General features: G+C 32.2%; 3 protein-coding genes and 1 long non-coding RNA gene across 4 annotated transcripts; 2 read left to right on the forward strand and 2 right to left on the reverse strand.

Moving 5' to 3' along the window:
• Positions 1-7,125: 7,125 nt before the first annotated feature.
• LOC145075508 (uncharacterized) lies at positions 7,126-8,412 on the reverse strand. The gene has a single exon (XM_079021732.1). It carries the CDS (start codon positions 8,410-8,412, stop codon positions 7,126-7,128), a length of 1,287 nt encoding a protein of 428 aa, XP_078877858.1.
• A 36-nt stretch (positions 8,413-8,448) lies between these two features.
• LOC145075509 (uncharacterized) lies at positions 8,449-12,744 on the reverse strand. Its single transcript, XM_079021733.1, has 9 exons — positions 12,609-12,744; positions 12,423-12,500; positions 12,151-12,300; positions 11,873-12,004; positions 11,604-11,792; positions 11,063-11,498; positions 10,049-10,974; positions 8,727-9,944; positions 8,449-8,591 (listed from the first exon to the last, which is right to left on the reverse strand). The coding sequence occupies exons 1-9, from the start codon at positions 12,742-12,744 to the stop codon at positions 8,449-8,451; spliced, it is 3,408 nt and encodes a 1,135-aa protein (XP_078877859.1).
• Positions 12,745-13,966: 1,222 nt separating this feature from the next.
• On the forward strand, positions 13,967-19,526 carry LOC145073915 (uncharacterized). The gene is made up of 3 exons (XR_013691598.1): positions 13,967-14,019; positions 14,221-14,312; positions 18,546-19,526. It is a non-coding gene; the product is annotated as an uncharacterized LOC145073915 (long non-coding RNA).
• Positions 19,527-24,418: 4,892 nt separating this feature from the next.
• LOC145073914 (cytochrome P450 93A3-like) lies at positions 24,419-26,306 on the forward strand. The gene is made up of 2 exons (XM_079020387.1): positions 24,419-25,413; positions 25,513-26,306. The coding sequence occupies exons 1-2, from the start codon at positions 24,514-24,516 to the stop codon at positions 26,137-26,139; spliced, it is 1,527 nt and encodes a 508-aa protein (XP_078876513.1). The 5' UTR covers positions 24,419-24,513; the 3' UTR covers positions 26,140-26,306.
• The last annotated feature ends 1,283 nt before the right edge of the window (positions 26,307-27,589 follow it).

A 27,589-nucleotide genomic window follows, 5' to 3' on the forward strand; every position in this document is an offset into this window, starting at 1 on the left:
AGAATTTTCTTCGACGAAACCTAGTATTATTACCACTAGAGTTTAGTTTATTATTCGTCGAGACTAATTAATAGTCTAGCTATTATTATTATTATTATATAAGCGTCAAAAAAATACTTATATAACTCATAATAATAGCCCAAGTATTTATTATAAGTTCCTAATAACGTTACTATAATTAAATAAAAGCTATATTAAAAATAGCGTAGGCGTAGCTCACTTACAGCGGGTTTTATAGAAAACCGGGCTTTGCTTGGAGCAGCGTTCCCGAGCCGAAAAGCTCTTCTTCTCGTAGCCTTCGAGCACTCCGGGGCTTCCGCCTCGTGCTAGGGAGGTTCCCTAGGCTTTTCGGGGGATTTCGGGGCTAGAGAGAGAGAGAGAGAGAGAGAGAGAGAGTAAAGAGAAGAAAGAATGGGAAAGGTGTGAAGAAAATGAGGGTGGGAGAGGTGGTATTTATAGGGTGAAATGTGGCTGAACTTGGTGCCACATGTCACCATCTGGTGGCAAGCCTTGGGGAGAAAGCAATGGCCAAGATTGTGCCACATCACCCATTTTCGCACAGCACACTTCCGACTTCTAAAATCCGTAACTTTCACATACGACCTCCGTTTTTGACATTCTTTATATCCACGCGTAGGTAATAATAAGATCTACAACTTTCATTTTGACACCGTCAGCCAATTCTCGATCGATCTTAAATTTAACAGTACAAGGAGATTATACTGTTAAACGTCTGCGTAAAATTAATAACTTCTACATACGGACTCTGTTTTTGTCTGTCTTTTTACCGTTGATTTCCTATTAATGAGATCTTCAACTCTCATTTACGTTGCGTAAGCCAAAAACCGCTCGAACTAAAATTCGAGTTTCAGGCCGTGCACTGCTAAGCCGAATCTTAGAAAAATCATAACTTCTTCATACGAAGTCAGATTTGGGCGTTCTTTTTATCGATGTTCTTAGTTTAACATATTCTACGACTTTTGTTTAGATTGATAAGGCTAAAAAGTCTTCTATCGTAAATTCACTATTTACGTCTCCCGGTGTCGTGCCGGTTTTGCCGTAAAAACTTCGGCGGGCCATAACTTCTTCGTTATAGCTCGGATTTCGGCATTCTTTATATGTACGGAAACCTTGAGACGTATTCTACAACTTTATGTAGAGATATCAGGATTATCTCACACTTTAATTTTGACGCTCATTTTTATTCTTTATTAATTATACATTTATAATTAAATAATAAACACATAAACACACATAATTCACATAATACTCAAATATTTTATATTTATTACTTCAAAAAGAGTTACAATAGTTGACCTAGACTATTACATTGACAAAAATGCTTAGCCCTGAAAACCCGGGCGTTACAATTCTCTCCCCCTTAGGATGATTCCGTCCCGGAATCATGCATCAGCAAACAGATGTGGATAGCGACTCATCATGTCATCCTCTGTTTCCCAAGTGAGATTCGGCCCATTCGAATGTTTCCATCGGACTAGCACCAAGTTGACCATCTTGCGTCGTAGCTTCTTAGTCTTACGGTCAATAATTGCCTCAGGCTCTTCGATCAGCCTTTTATTCTCATCCATCCTTGATTCCGAGATTGGAATTATGTCGGGAACATCTCCCATGAATTTCCTCAAATAACACACATGGAAGGTGTTATGAATACCATTGAGTTCTTCGGGCAATTCCAGCTTGTAAGCTTGGTTCCCAATCTTCTGAAGAACTTTGAACGGTCCAATAAACCTTGGACTCAACTTTCCTCGTTTCCCAAATCGTATAAGTCCCTTCCACGGTGAGACTTTAAGTAAAACGGAATCCCCAACTTCGAAGGTTATCGGTCGTCTTTTCTTGTCAGCATAGCTCTTCTGACGATCCTGAGCTGCTAACATTCTTTCCCTAATCACCTTCAATTTCTCAGCAGTCTCATGGACTATCTCGGGGCCCATAAACTGCTTCTCTCCGGCTTCAAGCCAACAAGACGGCGTACGACACTTCTGTCCATACAAGGCCTGATAAGGTGCCATCTTGATGCTCGAGTGAAAACTATTGTTGTAGGAAAATTCTACCAGAGGTAAGTGCTCGTCCCAATTCCCTTGGAATTCGAGGGTACATGCTCTCAGCATGTCTTCCAACGTCTGAATCGTTCTTTCACTCTGACCATCAGTTTGCGGATGGTAAGCAGTACTCAAACACAACTTTGTACCCAACTCCTCTTGTAGACTCCTCCAAAACCTTGACGTGAAACGACTATCACGATCTGACACAATCGTAAGAGGGACACCGTGAAGTCTTACAATTTCCTTCACGTAAGCGTTTGCGAGCTTATCCATAGACCACTTCTCGTTGGCGGCTATGAAGTGTGCACTCTTGGTGAAACGATCCACGACTACCCAAATCATGTCGTGTCCGTTCTTCGTTCTGGGCAGTTTAGTCACAAAATCCATGGTGATGTCTTCCCATTTACCCATGGGTACAGGTAAAGGTTCTAAACTCCCATACGGTTTCTGATGTTGTGCCTTAACCCTCGCGCATGTTACGCACTCGGCCACATACTTCGCAACATCGAGCTTCATCGTCGGCCACCAGTAGTAGGGTTTTAGGTCCCTATACATTTTAGTGCTACCGGGATGAATCGAGTACATGGTCTTGTGTGCTTCTTCCATTAGAAGATCTCATATTCCTCCCATCTTAGGTACCCAGATTCGATCTTGGAATACCTTCAGTCCTCGACTGTTTGTACCGAACACTAACGTTTTTCCCAAACGTTCTTCCTTTCGGTCATTCTTTTCTAAGGCTTCTTCTTGAGCTTTCCTGATACTTTCCACAATCGTCGAGACGACTTCAATTCTTAACGCTCTTGGCCTTTTTCTTTCAAGATTGACTTTCCGACTGAGAGCATCAGCAACAATATTTGCTTTACCTGGGTGGTAAAGTATCTCACAGTCGTAGTCCTTGAGAAGTTCTAGCCAACGTCGTTGCCTCATGTTCAACTCCTTCTGATTAAAGAGATACTGGAGACTCTTATGATCAGTGAAGAGCTTACACTTCGTGCCATAGAGGTAATGCCTCCATATCTTTAAGGCAAATACTACCGCTGCCAACTCCAGATCATGAGTGGGGTAGTTCTTTTCGTGCTCTTTCAATTGTCGAGATGCGTATGCTATCACCTTTTCTCTTTGGGTCAGAACACAACCCAACCCGACTCCAGATGCATCACTATAAACCGCGAAATCTTCAACTCCATCGGGTAGAGAAAGTATCGGTGCTTCACATAACTTCTTCTTTAGCTTCTCGAACGCCTCATCGTGTTTCTCACTCCATGTATACGTAGCTCCTTTATGGGTCAAAGCTGTTAATGGAGCAGCTATCGAAGAAAAGCCTTGGATAAATCGTCGGTAATATCCGGCTAATTCTAGAAAGCTTCGAACCTCCGTGGGACTCTTCGGACGTTCCCACTTCATTACAGCCTCGATCTTGGCGGGGTCAACCATTATTCCTTCTTGGTTAACAACATGACCCAAGAATTGGACTTCCCGTATCCAGAAGTCGCATTTGGAGAACTTCGCAAAAAGCTTCTCCTTCTTTAACACCTCCAACACTTCTCGTAGATGCTTGCCATGCTCCTCCTGGCTTTTCGAGTAAATAAGAATGTCGTCGATGAACACTATCACAGATTTATCGAGGAATGGTTTACAGACCCTATTCATCAAATCCATGAATGCTGCGGGAGCATTGGTTAGTCCGAATGACATAACCAAGAACTCGTAGTGTCCATATCTTGTTCTGAATGCAGTCTTCTCAATATCCTGCTCTCTCATCTTCAGCTGATGATATACTGACCTAAGATCGATCTTTGAGAAGTAGCTCGAACCTTGCAGCTGATCGAATAGGTCATCAATCCTCGGCAATGGATACTTGTTCTTCACCGTTGCCTTATTCAGCTCTCGGTAGTCTATACACATTCTCATGCTTCCGTCCTTCTTCTTCACGAATAACACCGGAGCTCCCCAGGGTGATGAACTAGGTCGAATGAAACCTTTGTCCAACAGCTCCTGAAGTTGCGTCATAAGCTCCTTCATCTCCGTCGGTGCTAATCGGTAAGGTGCTTTCGCTATTGGTGTCGTCCCTGGTAACAAGTCTATTCGGAACTCTACTTGTCTATCAGGTGGTAATCCGGGAAGATCTTCGGGAAAGACTTCCGGATAATCACACACAACCGGTATATTCTGCACCTCTTTCTTCTCCTTCTTAGCATCGATTACGAATGCCAAGTATGATGCACATCCCTTGGACAAACATTTCCTGGCTTTCATCAGGGATATGATTCCAGAATTTACTCTGCGTTTGTCCCCATACACCATAAATGATTCCTTTCCAGTGAAAGTCGATGGCTTGCAAGTCAGAAAATCCTTGTACTTGCATCCATTCCTCTCGACTTCGTCATATTGGTTGTTTTGTCGAACTATTGGTGGGTTGACTTGACCAACAGTCCCACTGTAGTTCCCCTCCTCAGTCTGCCCTTCATTTAACTCGGGCCGTTCGATCTGAATAGTCGCTTCCTCTCGATTTTGCTGGATCAAACGTTTGGTTTCCTCCATTTGACGATCCAACATTGCCTAGATCATCGCTTGCACTCCGGCCATCGTTATTGGCTCAGAAGCGGCTTCCACAACCGGTATTTGCTCAATCACTGGGGGTTGGTTTCTATTTCCATTTGCATTCACGTTTCCGCTACGGATCCTTGCCATCTTGATCTATACACAGAATAAGGTGAATCTAGACCTTTACTTATGATTGACGTTTAAATCATTCTTATCACTCCGAAACGTTTATATGCTAGTTCTAATATCGTAGTTAAACGCTTAGGATCCTAAACACATAAGCTTTCCAGATCCGGTCGGCAACAGACCATAGATCCGAACAAATAACAGCATATTATGCACAAAGCATTTAGCACATAAAAGCATTTTACGCACAATTCCTAAAATAGGCTAGTGCTCACACCTCACAATCATCACTTAGCATTCTAAGTTTAAGTCTAGAAATCCTACAAATTCCTAGTTCGCTTAAACTAATGCTCTGATACCAACTGTGACATCCCCAAAATCACGGCCAGAAAAGACCGGTTTGTTTATGCTTTGTTTAAAAATCAGAGTAACATTTTAAATAAAAGTGTTGCGGAATTTGTCCCAAAACAATAATATGATAAAGATTTATCAAAAGCATTTCCATAGAAATGTATTTCATTAAAAGACTCGGGATGTCATGTTCGTACAGATCAAAAGCATAAACAGTACAATACAAGCCTTACTACATTATTTCATATCTACAGGCCTATATCCGTAATCCCTCGTCCAAACATCATATATATGCTCAAGCGCCACTACCTGTAATACATAAAACTGAGTGGGTCAGGCTTGGGAGCCTGGTGAGCACATAGGGTTTTCAACCCACAATAAATAGTTTATTAATTTCATCGATCAACAATAACCCGATTACCCGTTCCCGTTATCCTCACTTTACGTCCCTAAACACCTATCATAAGGGACCTAGCCTAAGGATCATCATCGGGACGGACACTACTACTAAGGGGATTCCTCAGCAATAAATGTCCTAATAGGCAACCATGTGGGGGATGGAGTACATCTGGTGAGCACACAGTTCAAATAAACACACAGTTCAAATAAACACCTACAGGTTGCACTCACCTGAAAAGGTGGTGATTCCGAACTCAGACAGCGCTTCGCTTCTTAAAAAGAATTTTCTTCGACGAAACCTAGTATTATTACCACTAGAGTTTAGTTTATTATTCGTCGAGACTAATTAATAGTCTAGCTATTATTATTATTATTATATAAGCGTCAAAAAAATACTTATATAACTCATAATAATAGCCCAAGTATTTATTATAAGTTCCTAATAACGTTACTATAATTAAATAAAAGCTATATTAAAAATAGCGTAGGCGTAGCTCACTTACAGCGGGTTTTATAGAAAACCGGGCTTTGCTTGGAGCAGCGTTCCCGAGCCGAAAAGCTCTTCTTCTCGTAGCCTTCGAGCACTCCGGGGCTTCCGCCTCGTGCTAGGGAGGTTCCCTAGGCTTTTCGGGGGATTTCGGGGCTAGAGAGAGGTTCTAGAGAGAGAGAGAGAGTAAAGAGAAGAAAGAATGGGAAAGGTGTGAAGAAAATGAGGGTGGGAGAGGTGGTATTTATAGGGTGAAATGTGGCTGAACTTGGTGCCACATGTCACCATCTGGTGGCAAGCCTTGGGGAGAAAGCAATGGCCAAGATTGTGCCACATCACCCATTTTCGCACAGCACACTTCCGACTTCTAAAATCCGTAACTTTCACATACGACCTCCGTTTTTGACGTTCTTTATATCCACGCGTAGGTAATAATAAGATCTACAACTTTCATTTTGACACCGTCAGCCAATTCTCGATCGATCTTAAATTTAACAGTACAAGGAGATTATACTGTTAAACGTCTGCGTAAAATTAATAACTTCTACATACGGACTCTGTTTTTGTCTGTCTTTTTACCGTTGATTTCCTATTAATGAGATCTTCAACTCTCATTTACGTTGCGTAAGCCAAAAACCGCTCGAACTAAAATTCGAGTTTCAGGTCGTGCACTGCTAAGCCGAATCTTAGAAAAATCATAACTTCTTCATACGAAGTCAGATTTGGGCGTTCTTTTTATCGATGTTCTTAGTTTAACATATTCTACGACTTTTGTTTAGATTGATAAGGCTAAAAAGTCTTCTATCGTAAATTCACTATTTACGTCTCCCGGTGTCGTGCCGGTTTTGCCGTAAAAACTTCGGCGGGCCATAACTTCTTCGTTATAGCTCGGATTTCGGCATTCTTTATATGTACGGAAACCTTGAGACGTATTCTACAACTTTATGTAGAGATATCAGGATTATCTCACACTTTAATTTTGACGCTCATTTTTATTCTTTATTAATTATACATTTATAATTAAATAATAAACACATAAACACACATAATTCACATAATACTCAAATATTTTATATTTATTACTTCAAAAAGAGTTACAATAGTTGACCTAGACTATTACATTGACAAAAATGCTTAGCCCTGAAAACCCGGGCGTTACATCATTGCAAAACATACAGCCAATGGAAACTGTCTTCTTCGGAATTTGAAGGGAATCTTCTTTTCTGATGGAGTTAAAGACATTCTTGGAATAAAAGTACGGTTTCCAATATTAGTTCCAGATATGATACGCGCCTCAATAACACGTTTGCCCAATGATATAACCTGGAGTCTTGTCCCATTGCATAAGCCATTTTTCTGATCAATATTTCTCAGCAACATAACTGGAACACCGATTTTTAAAACTAACTTATGGTTTGGTAAACCTGATACCTTTAGACCATTTAAAACATCAGGTGAATATAAATTTGCATCAAACTGATCATGGACAAATTCAGATTGGCATATACTATCTGAACTTAAGTATTCAACCTCATCTCCTGGAAACTTCGATAACAAACGATCGTTTATTTCCTGAACGACTTCATTCTTTGGAGCAAGTATTGCTCTTTCTTGAAAATAACTTGTATTGTTGTAGTTTTCCAAAATTGAAGGATATACAAAGTCGATTAATGAACCTATAGGATCATGTGGATCATCAATGAGAATATCATCTGGAATATCAATAACTGTTTCACCATCGTTGATACCACCAAGTTTGCCTTCTCCTATATCCAACAACCATTCTGCAAAATCTTTGATTTTTTCTATATCAGATTGATCCTTTCCAACAGTTAGCCTCATGTTTTTTGTTAATTTATGGATCTTGCAATGTTCCCATAAATATGAAGAACTTAAAGAAGCATTAACAATGTTTTGTCTACTTTCACCAGGAATAACAGGTAGAATCTGTCTGAAATCTCCTCCAAAAACAATAACTTTCCCTCCAAAAGGAATATCTGAGTTGCTAGAATTTTCAGACCTAAATACATCTTTCAAACTTCGATCTAAAGCTTCAAATGCATGCTTATGGACCATAGGAGCTTCATCCCAAATTATCAAAGAGGTTTTTCTCAATAACCTAGCGAGGTCACCATCTCGACTTATTTTACAAACAGAATCCTCTGTTAGTTCAAATGGAATTATAAATCGAGAGTGTGCTGTTCTACCTCCAGGCAATAATAATGAAGCAATCCCACTTGAAGCAACATTTAAAACAATATGACCATCACATCTAATAGCTGCAGATATTGTCTTCCATAAAAAAGTTTTACCAGTCCCACCATAACCATAAACAAAGAAGACACCTCCTTTATTTTCTTTAACTGCACCCATGATATCAAGGAAAATGTGACGCTGCTCATTTGTCAATGCAAGAAACATACGATCAAACTCAGCCTTCATAACAGGAATGTCATAATCTAACTCCTCAGTGATAAGTCAATTGTTTGAAGAAGAAACAGAATCTACATCTGGGATAGGCATGTTTTTATAATTTTTGAGAGTGGAATTGTTCCTTAGTAAAACTTGTTCTATCTCGAACAAAGTTAAGTTCTTAAGTTGATCTTCATTGAGTGATAAGTCTGGAGGATAAAGAGCAAATTAATTAGAATTATTATTAACAATTTTTATTTATAATTAAAATAATAGTTAATGTATGTTTAAAAATAAATAATTGAGTTTTTAAATAAATAGTAATAATAATAAAACTTTAATACCTGGAGATTTGAATCTCTGTCGTTGGTTATAAAGAATTCCATCTGCTAAATATTCCCATGTGTTTTCCCAAACAACCTCCGGTTTAGACATACTGTTACACATCAATAATGTAGCAAATAAAAATCGTAGGTAAAAACCAGATCCATAATGACTTGCTTCTTTGATTGCATCGATGTATTCGTTGTCATCATCCAAGAGCCCAAGAGCATAACAAGCATCCCTAAAAGAAGAATATAGTTCACCATTTACTGTGCGGATTTCTTCAAATGATTTCGGACCTTTGACCTTATTTAACAAAATTCTTAAGAAATAGGCTTCCCCTAGATTAGGTGAAACCGAATGAATTCTACCAATGCACTTTCCTACCTCCCGTGGCTTCCAAATCCTATCACCGCATTGCCAAACAAACTTTGTAGGGAATTCAACATACGTAAGTTTCCGTGCATCACTGTTAACTGCATTACACTCCATCCAAGCTGTGAATATTGAAGAAGCAACAGAAGTTTTGTCGAGAACATCGTCAATATCATCGTCTTCCCCATAAACAATTTGTTGTTGACCAGGCAGATGAAAAGGCAGTCTAACCACAGAAGGATACCTGTAATGAACATCATATGTAAAAATTCGCCATGATGCTTCACAGGCAGATAGATATCTACAGTCGTAATACTCATTGATTTCATCGACCGTATCATTATTATCACATTCATTATTGCTTTGTTCAACGACAACTGTAGCTCTATCAGGTCCCTTGTTTATGTATTTAAATAAATATTTTATAGAAGACCCCTGATTGCACCATTCAACATTAATATGTGCTTGATATCTTCTCAATACATACTTGTTGTATGGAACAACATTTCTATTATCCAAATGCACACCCGATTTTTCAACAAAATGACCATCGTTTCTTCTCCTATATAAGGGAAAACCATTTTGATCAACAGACGTATGGTTACAGAATTGCTTTGGAAAGTTTTTAGAGCATTTTCCGTCCACCATGCATGGGCAATTGATATTCTCAGCTCCACATGGACCATGAATCATGAACTCATTCACAAGTGAATACAATTCTGGATCTTCATCTCTGTTTGGTATCTCGGCGGAAATCATCGGGTCGATAAATTCAACAGTCGGTAACTTGTATTCAGAATGCATAAATAGACATATATGACTATGCGGCAAACCTCTTTTTTGAAATTTTATTGTATAAACAACTGCAAAACATTTTGAACAAAATAAAATTGTAATAGACCGTAAGAAAAAATATTAAAAAAAACTTAAACTTTTATGGATTATGAATAAAAGATAATTCAATTACCTGCTTGAATAATGCCGAAAATGTGATTCTCCCTTAGGTCTTTAATAAATGCATCAAGCTTGATCTTGAACAACCTACATAGTATATCAGGTCTATCTTCTGGTTGAAGTGAAGTATCCTTAAGAAACCTTTTAACCTCAGGCCATTTGGGATTACACGTAAAGGTTATGAATAAATCAGGATATCCAAACCATTTACAAAGCGACATGGCATCCAAATAGTTTTGCAGCATATAGCGCGCACCACCAGTAAATGATGAAGGTAATATGACACGTTGGCCAATGTTGGAGATATTTGTATTTCCTTGAGCTTTTTGGTTACGTAAATTCTCATAAGAATCACATCTGAGAACATGTTGTTGCCTGCGTATATAATACAATCTCTCACTTTCAATCATAGTATACGCATCCACCAAAAATTGTTGAAATAACCTTTTTGAATTTAAAATTAGTGAGAACGAATGATCCCTGTCTTGAATTCTAAAAGCGAAAAATTCTCTCATTGTACATTTCGCCCGCTTGTTTTTTGTAGATGTAACACCTCTATGAAGAATATCAACGCTGTAACCATCATCACCATATGGAAATAGTAGCGGATATTGGAGAGGAAGATAAGAAGGATGCAATTCACTGATACGTTGTAGAAATCCGGATTTCGTTTGAACAACAATATCTCTATTTTGAACTGAATCAGAAATGTCACCTACAATTAAAGCAGCAACCTCAGAAGCAGTTGGTAGGTTATATGTCCTTCCATCTCGATCCCTTTTTCCAATAATTCTTAACTTCACATCAACTTGAGGATTTTTCTGAAAAACATCTCTTACCATTCTATAAGACCTAACCAAGACATTATTTGAATCTAACATCACCTTCAAATATTCAATAATATCATTATCAATGGATGTAGATTGATGCTTTTCCCCACTAAAAAAATTGAATATATACATAATATTAGTAAAAATAAATATAAAAATATAAAAATTAAATATGAATAAGAAGTTTGAAAATATACCCAAAGCATTTTTGTCTATTTGAATTTTCGTTCTCGGTATCATAAATGTATAACTGAGAGAATTTCGGTTGCGATCCATTTGGTGGTAAAAGGCTTCCAATACTATGATAATTTTGGCCACCAAGTCTGAAAATGTATGGAGCATTTCCTTTATTGATTGAAGAATCTATTTTACCACCCATCGACGTAAAAGAAAACATTGAATTGTAACGTCGAATGTTTTTCATGAAGTTTTTGCTTTTAGAATCTGTTAGTCGAAACATTTTTTCATAATTTGGTGGTGGTTTCTTTAAATCTGGTAGTTGAACCTTGCCATAACCACAACATAATGAATAATTTGTGTTCCCTTTTTGTTTTCCTTTAATAGATTCATTTTTCCATAACTTTGCATGACATGTTTTACATACAACAATTTGATCACCATGATCCAAATATTCTGTAAAAAAATAAAACGGTATAAGTAAAGTATTTAAAATTTTAAGTTTATAAAATATGGTATTTTATTTGTAACAGAAAAAAAACAGGTATACATAGTGATTACCTTTGGAAATACCAACTATTAGGTTATCAGTAAGGACTTCATGTATATTTTCTACATCTGTTGTCAAGTCAATCAATGGAATAAGAGATAAATCTTTCAACTTTCTTTTTAATTTATGACATCCTGTACTTAACTTGATTGATGATGAAGAAGCAGTTATTGTAGATGCATTTCTGCATGTAACATTAACTGTAAAAAAATAGCGATCATATATAAATTTATTAGAAAGTGGACTAAAGTAAGTTTTGAAAAAAAAAAAAAGTTATTACCATTTGAAATGTTAGATAACGGAGTTCTAACATTTATATACAAAGAAGATGATTGTAGGGGTGAATTTTGTTTTCCACGTGATTTATATGGATTGACATTTTCATTTTGATGAACAATCTCTTTTGATTGATCTGTAAAAGAAACTTGTTATAAAAATGGAAGACATACGTTATAAAATATAATTAGAATGTAGGCAATAATATAAAATGATGATAAAGCATTTTTTTTATATAGGTAAATGTAGTGTAAAAATTGAAAAATAAAATAAGTAAATTACAGTTATCCGTGTTTTTGAAAACAGTTGAAGCAGATGGATTGAGAACACTCGATTTTGTTTTCATTTTCTTCGATTTCTTATTATCCAGATATAATTTTCTTTGTCTTCTTTTCTCTCTTGCTTGCAAATAGTACATATTATGGTTTGCTTCTGCATAAGAAATAAAAGTATATGATATAAAATGTAAAATAAAAAATAATTGAAAGTTGGTTAACATTATATTTTTTCGTAATAATATATAATGAATAATAATAGTGAACAAAGAAATGTACCTTTGTGACCGTTGTTAACAAATACCGCAGATGATGAATATTCAGTGGTCGATGAAGAAGGCAATGTATTTGCTTTTTCTTGTTATGTCAATATAAATCATATTTATATGTTATTAAATGATCTATTTAGGCGTTAAAATGTTTGTAATAAGAAATTTATAAATAAATGTTAAAGAAAAAACGTACCATTGTTAGCTGAAGTAATAACATTTGTAGTGGTTGAAGCTTGTTCGATTGATACAGTGGACAAGTTAATGTTACTTATATTATCTAAATAAAAACTATTTAATTTTCTACTCTTTTTAGAATTAAACGACTTCATGATATGTCTGAAAAATAAACAAATAATAATAATTAATTTATAAAATAAGATGAAACTTAAAAAATATAATAATTTATCTAAATAAAACCTAATTAATTTGTAAGTCGGTCAATTTTTGGTAAATAAAATATAAACAAATAATATTTATTTTAAACAAAATATAATATAGAAAATATAAGATATAAAGCAACATGATGATTTTGACATATATTTGCAATATTTTTTTATATAAATAAAACGTAATTAATTTTTAAGTCGGTCAATTATTGGTAAATAAAATATAAACAAATAATATTTATATTAAACAAAATATAATATAGAAAAGATAAGATATAAAGCAACACGATGATTTTGACATAAATTTGCAATATTTTTTATACAAGTTTGTAAGTGGAACCATCCTTATAATTTGGTTGCATTTAAATTTTTTTTATATTATTACTAAATAAATTTAAAACATAATTTTTATCATTCTTTTTTTTTCAAAATGTTTTAATCAACCAATACAATAATTCAATTTTATTTAATATTATAGAAATGCATTTACACTTTTGTATTAAAAATGAACCGTAAATTAAGAATATATGTATTTATATTATATAGTTTATTTTTATTTATAAATCTTAAATAATAAATTTGTAGCTATAATATTTGTGGTTACAGACAAATTATACATTTTGGGAAATGGGAAATGTAATCGGCACAAACAGAAGCAATCCTCCTCCCACCCATTTGTAACTTTACCTTTCTGGATTTGAAGGTTAGAGAAATTGGATGAATGGTATTTATAAATCCAATATTATTGCCCTAACAAAATCGTTATGATTCACCACCCATATTGAAATCGTTATCATCCTGATTACAGTAAGTATCGTTCATTGATGTGTTTAATTTCTAACATTTTGTTTTCATCTATCGATTTCTTATATGTATGTCATCAACCGAAGTCGATTACATGTATATGCTACATATTCATTTGTTTTTTCTTCCTTCGTTTATCTAGTTCGGGTATCCACTAATATCTATTTAGAATATTTTGCAATTTCATCGTATTCGTTAATTTTTTCTCATAGAAAATAGATTAAAGTAAAAATAAAACATACCTGTTAATTTTGCAGTAGAATCGATGGAGTAGGAGTGTACACAGAAGAAGACATACAGAGAAGTGGAAAAAAACGTAAAATTATTGAAATAAATTATTGGCTGTTTTGAAGACTTTATAGCAATCAAAACTTCAAAATTTGAAATTTGAAATTTGAAAATGCGATTATTCAGGTGATTATTCATACAGAATATTTATGTACTTAATTAAATTAAGAAAAGATTGATTTTTATTTATGTAAAATATACAAGATTTGGAAATCGACAAATTTGATGATTTTTGTTGATTTCTAAATTTATGTTTTCAATAATGGACCAGCAACAACGAAAAACATATGTATGAACATATAAATTTGTTTTTTGGAACTTGAACAGGAAAATGATGGTCCAGAGATTGGTGTTGGTACATTTTTTACATCTGAGAAGAAGAGTTATGCAGAAATTGTTGTTGCTACACTGTTTTCCAGGTGTGTTGTTTGTTGTTATGTTCTTTCATCAAGGTAACATATTAAGCCAATTAGTTTAATTGTTGAATATTATAGTGTTTTTGGTGAGTAAGAAAAGAAATAAAACCATTGCAACAGTTCAACTTTTGTTAGTTTAGTCTTTCAACTTAAGGGCAATATGGTCTTTTTTTGAGTAAATCGGTTACAATAGTGTAAAAATGTCGGTTTTAAACTTGTATAAGTATATGTGTTAAGTAGTTTTCAACTTAGGGGTAATATGGTATCTTTTGGATTAATCTAAGTGTAAAAGGGTAAGATGGTCATTTTAAAACTTGAACAACAGTTGTGAATTATAAGCACAATACAGTTAAAGAACATACATATATATAGCATTGAAGGTACAATAATATACTGAGTAAATAATTATAAATCTAAAAGTATATCATTTTACATTTTTTTCTATTAAGTGGATGCTTCTTCCAAACACATTGGTGTATACAACAAAGTGCTGCAGTTTGTCCTATTTCGCTGACAAAAAAGACCGTTTTAAAACCGACATTTTCAAATTAAGGTCACATTATCGTTAAAAAATTTGAATAACATTTGTGAGTTTTAGAAAATATAACATATTTTATTATTCAGAATACATAAATAGCAGAATTTTTATTATACAAATTGATTGATTGATTTATTTGTGTTAATTGTTAACTGCCATATATGATATACTTTTCAACTTAGGGGCAATATGGTCTTTTTGAAGTAAAAGAAGTGGAAAAGGGTAACATGACAGTTATAAAAAATAAAAATCTATATCACATTATGTATAACAGTTGTGAGGTTTAGAAAGTATAGTTATATATAAGATATTTATAAAGCATTGAAAGTAAAATAATATAATGAGAAAAAAAAATCGAAACCTATATCATAGATGATAACAGAAGTTTTATTATTCAGAATACATAAACAGAAAAAACCAAATAGTATTTTAGTAATTCAATTTGTTGTTTTTGATACTATAATTATAGAGAAACAGCAATGCAGGGGAAATATTAAAATAGTAAAATACATATAGAAGCAGAATTTTTATTATACAGATTGGTTGATTGATTTATTTGTCTTAATTGTTAACTGACATATATGAAATACTTTTCAACTTAGGTGCAATATGATATTTTTGAATTAAAAGAAGTGGAAAAGGGTAACATGACAGTTATAAAAAATAAAAAAGTATATCATAGACTAAAATAGAAGTTTGTTTATTCAGAATACATTGGATACAAAAAAAAAGTATAAATAGCAATAAAATTAAGGAGTTTAGTATTGATTTCCTTTTTGATTTTTTGTGTTGTTTTATAATTTTTCATTTATTTTTTATTTTGTGTTTACTATTGAAAGAGCAATATTTTTGGCTAGTAACAGAAGTTGGTGATGTTAAGGTTAGTAGCATAAAACAATATTTATTATTTGGTGATGTTAAGGTTAGTAGCATAAAACAATATTTATTTGATCATTTTTACTGTCAGTATGAAAAAAAAACAATATAAATGAAGCCAATGAACATATTTTGAGTTTTCTTTCTACCTAGGACATGCTAGAAAACAGAAAAATAGAATAAGTTAGCATAAAAGCTAATGTATGTTGGTATCCTTCTAATATGCAATAAGAACATAAAAGAGAATGAAACAGACTTTGTGCAAATAATATGCAGTATATAATTAATACGAATTGACAATTTTTAGATCTTTATGCTTTAAAAAATGAATCAAATTCTGCACATTCAAGTCAAGTGACATGTGATAATTACATAATGAACAAACCAAAAGGAATAAAAGGTAAGAAGAAAATGGGGACCAAAATTAAGATCAATGACGAATATTTTAATAGGGTAGCGTGATTGTTAAGTGAATAATAATTTTGGGATTATATGATGTTCAGAAACGTGAAACAAAATAACATAGTAAATGCCATTAGAGTACTGAAAAAGTTGAGCCAATGTAATATGAAGAAACGAATATGAAAATCATAAAATTCCAATAAATCCAACTTAAAATAAAGAAACTTAAAAATGTAAACGGCTTAGGAGTCTATGATGCTGAAACAAAATTAAGCACGAAGTAATATTGTTTGTAGAAGTAAAGTGCATTTACTTTTCTTTCTTGGGTACCAAAAGAGGGATTGGTTGTTCATCTGGTGGTGACAACCGAGGAGTTTTAGAAGTAGACAAATTCTCCATTTCATCAAGATCTATGCATGTAGCAAGGTTTCTTTTTAATTCGGTTGGTGTAGAAAACAACTTTGTAGGACTTGTTGCAGTTGAGTTGTCCCTAGTACACAGTGTTAAATTTTCACATGTGTGTGAAAAAGAATCCTACAATAAATTTTAGTTAGTTCTTATACATTAAATTGAAATATTTAAAAATTATATTTAAAAAAGTAGAACCTTCACAACTTTGGTCTCTTGGGAGGCAATATCTGAAGAACCAATAATGAATGAATCAGAATTATCAGGCTGCATTATAAGATCAAAAGAAAATGTTATTTTACTCATGTATAATTGGGCCAATGTTATATATATATATATATATATATATATATATATATATATATATATATAATTGTTGAAAAAAACCTGTGAATTCAGATTCTTTTTCTCTAGTTCATCAATTATGTTTGCATTCTCAGTCAATCTTGCTATCCCATAAATATTACTTTTATTATCCACATTGTAACTTGTGATATCAATTTTAATTGCCAAATTTTTGTCAACAACAACTTTCAACTCCATTGGATACAAATCCAAACTGATGCCAAGCTAAAATAAAAATAAATATTGTTAAATATTTTGTATGTAAAACATATAATGTATAACATATAGAATATATTAAAAACCATAAAATAATTACCTTCTTGTTTTTATCATACAACTCTTTAGCTGTGTATTTAAACAGCTTCTTTGCTTCTTGATCAAATAAGGTTAAAGTCAAAGTTCCTGTGTTGTCTTGAACCCGAAGTGGGATTTTAAATCTAAATAAAGTATAAAATGATATTATATTAAAAAATTATGATAAACATATATTGTTTTTATATAAAATAAATATGTAATACCTTGGAATAACCGAAATTTTGGTATTTTTGCAATTAGGATTAGAACATTCATAAGTAACAATTTCGGCCACTTCATGAGAACCATCAACCTTATCAGTAGAAGACTCTTTTTCTTTTGCTGACTTGTAGCAGTTGCTACAAGCAAGGTAATACCATCGTATGTTTTGACGTATTCCCTTAACAGTACCAACAATAATGACCGTTTTCTCCTTGAAATTTAAAAAATGTGCAATGTGAATAAATGTTAGTATGCAAAAATGCATTATAGTTTCGTTATAACAATATACTTTGGTTGTTTCTTACTAACAATATAGTTTGTTTAAAAATAATGTAAAGTACCTCTAAAGGTTCAAACAAATCATCAATGTTAGAAAACATATGATTTTTGAGAAAGTCATCGTGTTCCGTGTTTTGTTTTGATGCAATCATGTTGATTCCACTTGACGAAAGTTGTTGTCCATTTTCAGAAACCAATCTGTTAATTCATAACAAAAAAATAATTAAATTAAATACATTATGAAAAAAATAAATCTCAAACTACAATGGTCATTATAAATATAAGTACTTATTTTTGTAGCTTGTAATCTCATCGATATCATTGTTTATGAACAACCTACTAACATCAAAGTAAGTGGAGGAAAAAGGACGACCTGCAAAAACACTTCTGATTAATTAATTATATATAAAATTTTAAAAAATACGTTTTAAAAATAATTACAAACCATTAATAAACTTCACTCTGGCAAACTGAACAATAACAACAACCGGTGCAAGGCTGTTATTATTAGCCAGAAATTCTGTCATGTAGTATGCATTATGACCCCACAAAGTTACCTTAAGCTTAGTATCCCTGACAAGAATAAAAAAAAATATTGTAGCTAATATAAAAGAAAGTATATTATTTGTTTGTCATAATGGTAAATACTCTATATCTTGAAGATGCAAGAGCATTTTGTGTTTTGATTTATCTTCTTCAGATGTATCCATACGCCCATATTCGAATATGTGTCCAATAATATCTAGAAAAGCAACAAAATAGATTGCTTAAGTTAAAAAAAATTATCAATTTGTAGCAGATAAAAAAGAAAGTAGGATGTTATATAACAAAAGTTAATATTAAATGAACTAACCAAAAGATTTTGACTCCAGGATGTTGTTCGAAACGATTGTATTGAAGTCAACAAAATCAAAGCCGTGTGCAGATCCAGAAAAAGTTTTCACACTCTTTCACAGTTGTATCGTGGTAAAAGTTAAGTTTTCTTTCTGGATCAGCAAACTTAAAATTTAAAGTATTTGGTGCGACATTAGGTTTCTTCACATATATCGAACTATCTTCTTTAAGATAGCGTTTGAATTTTGGAAACCATTTTTTCACACAAGATGCATGAATTTTCCTTCCCTAAAAAATAAACAAATAACAAATAATTATATATAATTGTTTATAAATATATACAAATTTTTACAAAAATAATAATTGAATATATACATCATATACCTCCTCATCCATCAAAATCATTTCTATCGAGTATGTTTCTTTTGCATTAAATTTTGACTTTTGAGTCCAAAGATGTATGATTCGAACTTTAATTGTGAAATCATCCTTGATTGAGTCAATTTCCTTTATAGGAGTAATATGTTCCATTGTACCTTGCAATTAAAAAATAATTGTTTTGTTAACAAAAATGTTAAAATATAAAAAGAAAAATCGAAAGCCATTGATTGATTTATTTATATATTTGTCTTAATTGTTAACTGGCATTTATCAAAACATTTTCAAGTTAGGGGCAATATGGTCGTTTTGGAGTAAACGAAGTGGAAAAGGGTAACATGACAGTTATAAAAAATAAAAAACTATATCATAGACTATAGTAGAAGTTTTATTATTCAAAATACATAAAAAACAAAAAAAAAAGTAGAAATAGCAATACACATTGAATTTTTTGTTATTCAAAATACATAAATAGCAGAATACATAAAAAACCAAATAGATTGATTGATTGTTATAGGTCAGATTTTATTATTCAGAATACATAAATAACATATTTTATTATTCAGAATACATAAATAGCAGAATTTTATTATAAAAATTGATTGATTGATTTATTTGTCTTAATTGTTAACTGCGATATATCAAATACTTATCAAGTTAAGGGCAATATGGTCTTTTTGAAGTAAAAGAAATGGAAAAGGGTAAGATGACAGTTATAAAAAATAAAAAAGTATATCATACATTATAGTAGAAATTTTTTTATTCAGAATACATAAAAAAAAAGGAGAAATATCAATATACATTCAGTTATTTGTTTTCAAATTAAGGGCATAGATTGATTGATATAGCAGATTTATTATTTAGAATACATAAATAGCAGATTTTATTATTCAGAATACATATATAGTAGAAGTTTTATTATACAAATTGATTGATTGATTTATCTGTGTTAATTGTTAACTGCAATATATCAAATACTTATCAAGTTAGGGGCAATATGGTCTTTACATATATAGCAGTATTTTTATTATACAAATTGATTGATTCATTTATTTGTCTTAATTGTTAATTGCGATATATGAAATACTTATCAAGTTAGGGGCAATATGGTCATTTTGAAGTAAAAGAAGTAGAAAAGGGTAAGATGACAGTTATAAGCAATAAAAAACTATATCATAGACTATAGTAGAATTTTTTTTTATTCAGAATACATAAAAAACAAAAAAAAAAGTAGAAATAGCAATATAAATTCAGTTATTTGTTTTCAAATTAAGGGCATAGATTGATTGATATAGCACATTTTATTATTCACAATACATAAGTAGCAGATTTTATTATTCAGAATACATAAATAGCAATATACATTTAGTTTTTTGTTTTTAAATTAAGGGCATTATGGTATTTTCTATAGTAAATGAAGTTGATAATGAGGTCACATTATGGTTTAATTATCGTTTAAAAATCTGTATAACAGTTGTGAGGTTTAGAAAGTATAGTTATATATAACATATGTATAAAGCATTGAAAGTAAAATAATATAATGAGAAAAAAATAGACTATAACAGAAGTTTTATTATTCAGAATACATAAACAGAAAAAACCAAATAGTATTTTACTAATTCTATTTGTTGTATTTGATACTATAATTATAGAGAAACAGGAATGCAGGGGAAAGAGTAAAATAGTAAATATATATAGAAGCAGAAATTATATAACATAGAAAGACAGAATGAATATACGTAAGAAAGGTAAACCTGGTTGATTATGCAATCCAGAAAAAGAAGGCGATTGGTATACGATCGATATATGAAGAACAAAAACAAAACAAATGAGTATAAGATCGATGAGTATAAGATCGATATATGAAGAACAAAATCAAAACAATGTAGTATCCCTTACCAGACGATGAATAATCGACTTATTCGTACTGAAAGAGGAACGTAAAGAGGAACGTAGGTGTTTGTGTATATACATATATTTAAATTCAAATTAGAAAGACTTTGCCTGATTTTTTGGGATTGTTATTCGATTGACTGATTATTTGGGATAGAGATAAAGTTTAGCTCATATTTTATTCCTAATTTGTTGCAGATTAATATGGTATAATTGATAATTAGAATTTTGAAAATCAAATTTGCTGTTTTTGGCGGATTTGCAGTATTGTTTCAACGGAAGGGCAAAGTGGTAATTTCAGTTAACACTATTGAGCGGGAAAATGAATGGAGTTGGACGCAAGGAGGTTACATGTGTCTGTATTGGTACTGTTTTATTAGTAGAGTATATATATATATATATATATATATATATATATATATATATATGTATATATTAAATTATTAATCTTTTAGAGACAACTTTTAATCTCTAAAACTTATTAAATAAAAAAAGTATTATTTTCTTTTAGAGACAAATGTTTGTCGCTAATAGTAATTATTATCAGCGACGACGCTGATGTTGTTGCAGAAGATACTTTTGGCGACGGAGCTATTGCGAGGAAACCATTAGCGACAATGATCCTCGATGTTGTTGCAGAAGATACTTTTGGCGACCGAGCTATTGCGAGGAAACCATTAGCGACAATGATCCTCGTTGTTGGTTTTTAGTGACTACATTAATACTTTTAGAGACAACATTTGTTGTCTCTTAAGATCATTTTTCTTGTAGTGAAAATGACATACAACCACAATTTTTCGAATCTTAAAAATGTGACCATATTTCTGTAGTCATATTTTTTTTTGTCGAAAGTGTCACTATATGTTGTGACACCTAGGCATCTTATGTTCACATTAAAATTCAGGATTTAAAAGTATACCCATAGCATAAAAAAATATGGATATTTTGTATAGATTTAATCAACTATTTTATCGAATGTGTGGTGCTAAATGCTTTTTAAACATAAATTTTCGTTAATTAAGTTGCGTTGGGTGACCTTATGATGACAAGGATGTTTTACTAGTGCGGCATTTGTTATTATTTTTTGATGCTTAAAAATTTTAAGTATGGTTATAACCTACATTTTAGTCACATATAATTGTAATTTAAAGCGAGCCAATTTTTTTAAACCATGGTTAGATTATATGTGTTGTGACTATTGCTTACCCTTTAGTTATATTAATTTATATTAAAACGTGATATATGTTAACTTTTAGTCACACAAAGAAAACTCATAAAGAACAAAATGCGACCATTGTCTGGTTTAAGTGATACATAATTGTTAAAATCATCGTTGAATAGTACTTATAGCAACACATTGTTTCTAATTGATGTAGATTGTTGTTACCCTTTAGTGACATTCATTAATGTTAAAGTGCGACATATGACATCATTTAGTCACATAAAGAAAAAAATGCGACCACTGTTTGCTGTTGGTGATAGATAACCGTTAAAACCATCACCGAATACTACTTATAACAACACATTAATTATTATGGTTTTGTTACCCTCTAGTGACATTCATTTATGTTAGAGTGTGACATATGACATCACTTAGTCGTATAAAAAGCATAAAGAAAATAATGTGATCGTCTTTTGTGTTTTAGTGATACATAATTGTTAAAACCATCACTAAATAATACTTATAATCAAAACCACAATTTTTATAATTATTGTGGCTATTTGTTACCATTTACTGACATTTATTACACTAAAACGTGACATATGATATCATTTAGACATATAAAGAAAACTCATAAAAAAATGTGATTATTGTTTGCGTTTGGTGATACATAATTGTTAAAATCATCATATTTTTCGAACTGGTGTGAGTATTTGTTACCCTTTAGCCACATTTAATTTTGTAATCATAGTCCTAATTAACATTCGGTCACATTTATGAAGGGACGGCAATAATATTAAAATGTTGCAAATAGATATTATAGGAGTAAATAAGAATAAAAGGAAAATAATATTAATAATTAATCAAAGTTAAATAGTATAAAAAAATATTGTAATCAAAATATATCTACCATGTATACAAACGGAATATGAAATATAAATCATAAAATGAAATGTAGATTATTTTCGAGTCATTAATACTAATCCTTGTCTTCACATGAGCTTCAATCCTTATGTAAGATATTGTACACATTCTAGAGTTGTCAATATTACCATCCTTAGTTGAAGTTGTAGTTGGTTGTCAATATTACCATCCTTAGCAACATAATTTGTATGTATCATCAAAAATTAAAATGAAAATGATGAAAAATGAAAAACATAAGTATAATTAATTAGCAATTGAACCTATAAAACGAAGTTGATATAGTCACTCAATCGATTGAATTATATGATCATGTGATATTTGGCCAATATGACTTTTGTCGGTTTTGCAATGATGGAGTTGATTGATTAGCAATTGAACAATTTATTACCAGAATAATATGTATGTGACATGAGAGCAATAGATTTAGCAACATTGATGGTCAGAGTAGAGAAAAGTGTATGGAGTACCTATTTGACTTCGAGTAGACAACAGAGGTGCGTCAATGGGTGGGTGTGGAGCGACGATGGACCAACGGCGACGGACCGACAACGATGGTCGAACGATGATGATGTCGAACTGGAGATGGTTGGTGTGTTGATTTAGGGAAAACTGCGAGGAGAGATGCATTGATCATGAGGCCAACTGACTTTTTAGTGACTACTCTTTATTGATTCTTTAGAATTATATTTGTAGTCAAAATTAGTCAACCATAGTCTCTTTATTTATAATAATAAACCAATTAATCTAGTGTTCACAAAAAATATAAACATAATTAATTTGGTCAAAATTAGTCAACCATATTCTTCTTATTTAGTCAAAATATAAATAGAACCCATGACATTTTCTAATGTGTTTCTCCCTCTTTCAATTTTTTCTAAACATTTATTTAGTAAATATGTTTGATAAGGACTACTCAATGTAACAAAATTATGTCTAAAAGAAAACAATGTTGTAGTCTTTTACAAAAATAAATAATATTAATTGACTACTATTTTGCAGTTACTAATTGTTTTTCCATATTTAAATAGTTTTCAATAAGAAAAGAATACTGTTGCACTTTATTTTTAGTTTTGAATAAAATGAGTCAATGACCATTATTTTTGCTCATTAAACCTACAATACATGATCACTAAACTTTCAATACAGTGGCTATTATTTTTGTCACTAAGCTTCTAACATAACAACCATTATTTTTAGTCACTAACTAAATAGTTATTATGATACGAAACAAAAGTAGTTTAATTTTTTTCGCTGTTTAGTGACTGAGTTAATGACCACCGTATAAAATTGATCATTATATTTGTAGGATTACCAAAATTCAGTTACTACTTAATTTCTGGTATTACAAGATGCTTTCAGTGACCAAATTTTAGCTCCTAGACTGTTTTTGTTCTTGTAGTGAAGTTACTTTGATTATAATTTATAAACTATAATTGAACAAAATATTAATATTAAATTGATGGGGAGCCGAAATATCAAATATCACTACTAGTTGTACTACTGGCGGCTAGAAACAGAGCAAAAGTAGAGTCTATATTATTTATATATAGAATATGGAAAGAGATGATTCAGTCCATTTATGTCCACATGAATACATAATCATTCTTTCTTCTAGTTTGAGCACATCACCATCTTAACACTTCTAAGCCATGGCTGATTACCATGTCTACTTCACCATCTTTCTCATGTCCTTGATCACGACCATCTTGGTCTGCTGGTCGTTATTCAAATCAAGTGGTGCTAAATATCATCTTCCACCGAGCCCGTTTTCCCTTCCAATCATTGGACATCTCCACCTACTTGCTCCGAATCCTCATCAAGCTTTTCACAAACTTTCTCTCCGACATGGGCCAGTTTTTCGTATCTTTCTGGGCTCTGTACCTTGTGTTGTTGCATGCTCCCCAGAAATGGCAAAAGAATTCCTTAAGACCTATGAAAACGCCTATTTGGATCGACCCCAAAACTCAGCCGTGGTTTACCTAACTTATGGATCAAAAGACTTCTCTTTTGCTCCCTATGGATCATATTGGAAGTTCATGAAGAAGATAATCACCTCACAGCTCCTAAATGGGACAACACTTGATATGCTCCTTCCAATTAGGCGTGATGAGATTAATCGTTTCATGAAATCATTATCTCACAAAGCCAAAATTGGGAAAGCAGTGGATCTTGAAGGGGAGGTGGTGAAGATCACAAACAATGTGATATCAAGAATGCTTATGAAAGAAAGATGTTCAGACAAAGATGACGAGGCAGGAGAAATGAGGATATTGGTTGCCGAGATGGCTGAGATCATGGGTAGGTTTAACCTTTCAAACTACATATGGTTCATTAAGAATCTAGACTTCCAGGGATTCGGTAAAAGGTTGAATGATATTGGTAGAAGATTTGATACTTTGATTGAGAGGATCATGAAAGATCATGAAGAGACAAGAAAGCAGAAGGAGACAGGAGAAGTGAAGGACCTGCTCGACATTTTACTGGATATCTCCGAAGATGAGAGCATGGAAATAAAGTTGACTAGAGACAACATCAAAGCCTTCATTATGGTAACATTAAAACATATGATCATGTCTCCATGTATTAATTTTTCTATTTTGTATGTGAAGATAAGTACTAAAATATATATCCACGATCTATCATTTCAGGATATATTTACTGCTGGAACAGACACTAGTGCGATTACCATCCAATGGGCTTTAGCAGAACTCATCAACCATCCAAACATCATGAAGAAAGCAGTAGAAGAAATCGAGAAAGTTGTGGGAAAAGACAGACTTTTACAAGAATCAGACATACCAAACCTTCCTTACCTCCAAGCAATCATCAAGGAAACCCTACGACTCCACCCAGCAGCCCCAATGATACCAAGACAATCAACAGAGGAGTGCACTGTGGCAGGTTACTTTATTCCAGCAAACACCACTATTTTTGTCAACGTGTGGGCCCTCGGAAGAGACCCAAATCATTGGGAAAACCCACTTGAATTCAAGCCTGAAAGATTCCAAGAGAGCCAGTTGGATGTTAGAGGACAACACTTTCAGATGTTACCATTTGGAAGAGGAAGGAGGATGTGTCCTGGGATTTCAATTGCGTTGTCCTTGATACAAGCAACACTTGGTGCCATGATTCAGTGTTTCGAGTGGAAGGCTGGGAAACATGGAAACCTAATTACTGTTGATATGGAAGAGGGACACGGGCTCTCACTTGCTAGAGCCAACCCTTTGGTTTGTGTACCAATCATTCGACTTGATTCCCTCCCGTTGCCAACCTAACATGCCATGGATCATGTTAATCATACTATTTTCATTTTTCATACAATAATAATTCCTATGCTTTCGATTCCTCGTTGCTTGTCATTTTCAGATCTTGCCACCCCAGCGAACTTTCAGTTTGGCATAAATAAAAACGGGAAAGACGTCATCTTTTTTAATCTAATTCATTTTGATGTCTACAACAAAGGCTAATAAAAGATATAAACTAAAAAAAATCATATGTTCACTCTTTATCGTTTTCGAACTATTTTTTTTCTCAGAACTTGTCTTTGTTAGCTAGTCATCGACTATTTCTTATTCACATGCAAATGTCGTTGAAGTTCACAAAAAAATTATGTACATAGCAGGTCACCACACTTTCTTTTTACAAATTCCATATACAGAAATATATATATATATATATATATATATATATATATATATATATATATATATATATATATATAATGAGTTTATGTGTGTTATGTTAAGCTTTGGTTGTAAAATAAACAATTTCTTACCACTGGCTAAATTCTAAAATTCTAAGAATAACGACCTGACATCTACTTCTACGATCACATAAATTTGACAAAAAAAATATGAAACTACCGTTGACAAAGGGGTAATAATTTATAAACATTACAAAATGATGCTGATTTGATGGGAGGGAATTTTTAATTTTTACTTATGGGGTATTGCGGGTATTGCTAATCGCACCAAATGTCAAAAACCACTTTTGATAAACCACTATTAACAGGTCAAAACCATTGGAATGTAACATATGACTATTATATGACCGAACCCATTTCGAATAAAATTACATTTTTAATCTTAATTTTACTTTATATTTTGTTTTTTATTTCAATCCCTTTTAATTTTGAATGATTTTACTTACAACCCTTTATTTTCTATTCTTTATAATTACTAATCTATTTTTTTAACCTGAACATGACTAATATAATTTATTAGTTTACTGATTTTAGCTTTTTAATGTATTTATATGTTTGTTCGTAAGTTTATTTAACCTTTTTTTTGTAATTATTTTTTTCAAAATATTACCTTAGTCATTTTATCATTAATAAAAATATAATTGCATTTAATAAATATATATATTCTACATTTTTAACCTTTTAGAATGAAGTATATATTTATTATTTTACTATCTTGCTACCAATATTTTTTATGGATATTATTTTAATTTTGTAAACACTTATATGATAATACTGAAAATAAACATTTATATTAGTAGTGAATCTTTTAAATATAATAGCGTAACAAAGTCGACGCTCCGTCTTTTTAACTTAATCTATTAATTTTTCACGAGAACTAAATACCTAAACAAAATATTAGAAACTACTACTTTTACCGATTAATAAATGTACTAATAAACCTAAAACTTTTACAATGTCATTAATTTCTCGAAAATTATTTTAAACGGACAATTCTAAATTCGAATAATAGGATAATATAT

The sequence above is a fragment of the Lactuca serriola genome, chromosome 9, assembly GCF_051521515.1.
Source record: "Lactuca serriola cultivar US96UC23 chromosome 9, Lser_US96UC23_V15, whole genome shotgun sequence".
In the NCBI taxonomy this organism is placed as follows: Eukaryota; Viridiplantae; Streptophyta; class Magnoliopsida; order Asterales; family Asteraceae; genus Lactuca; species Lactuca serriola.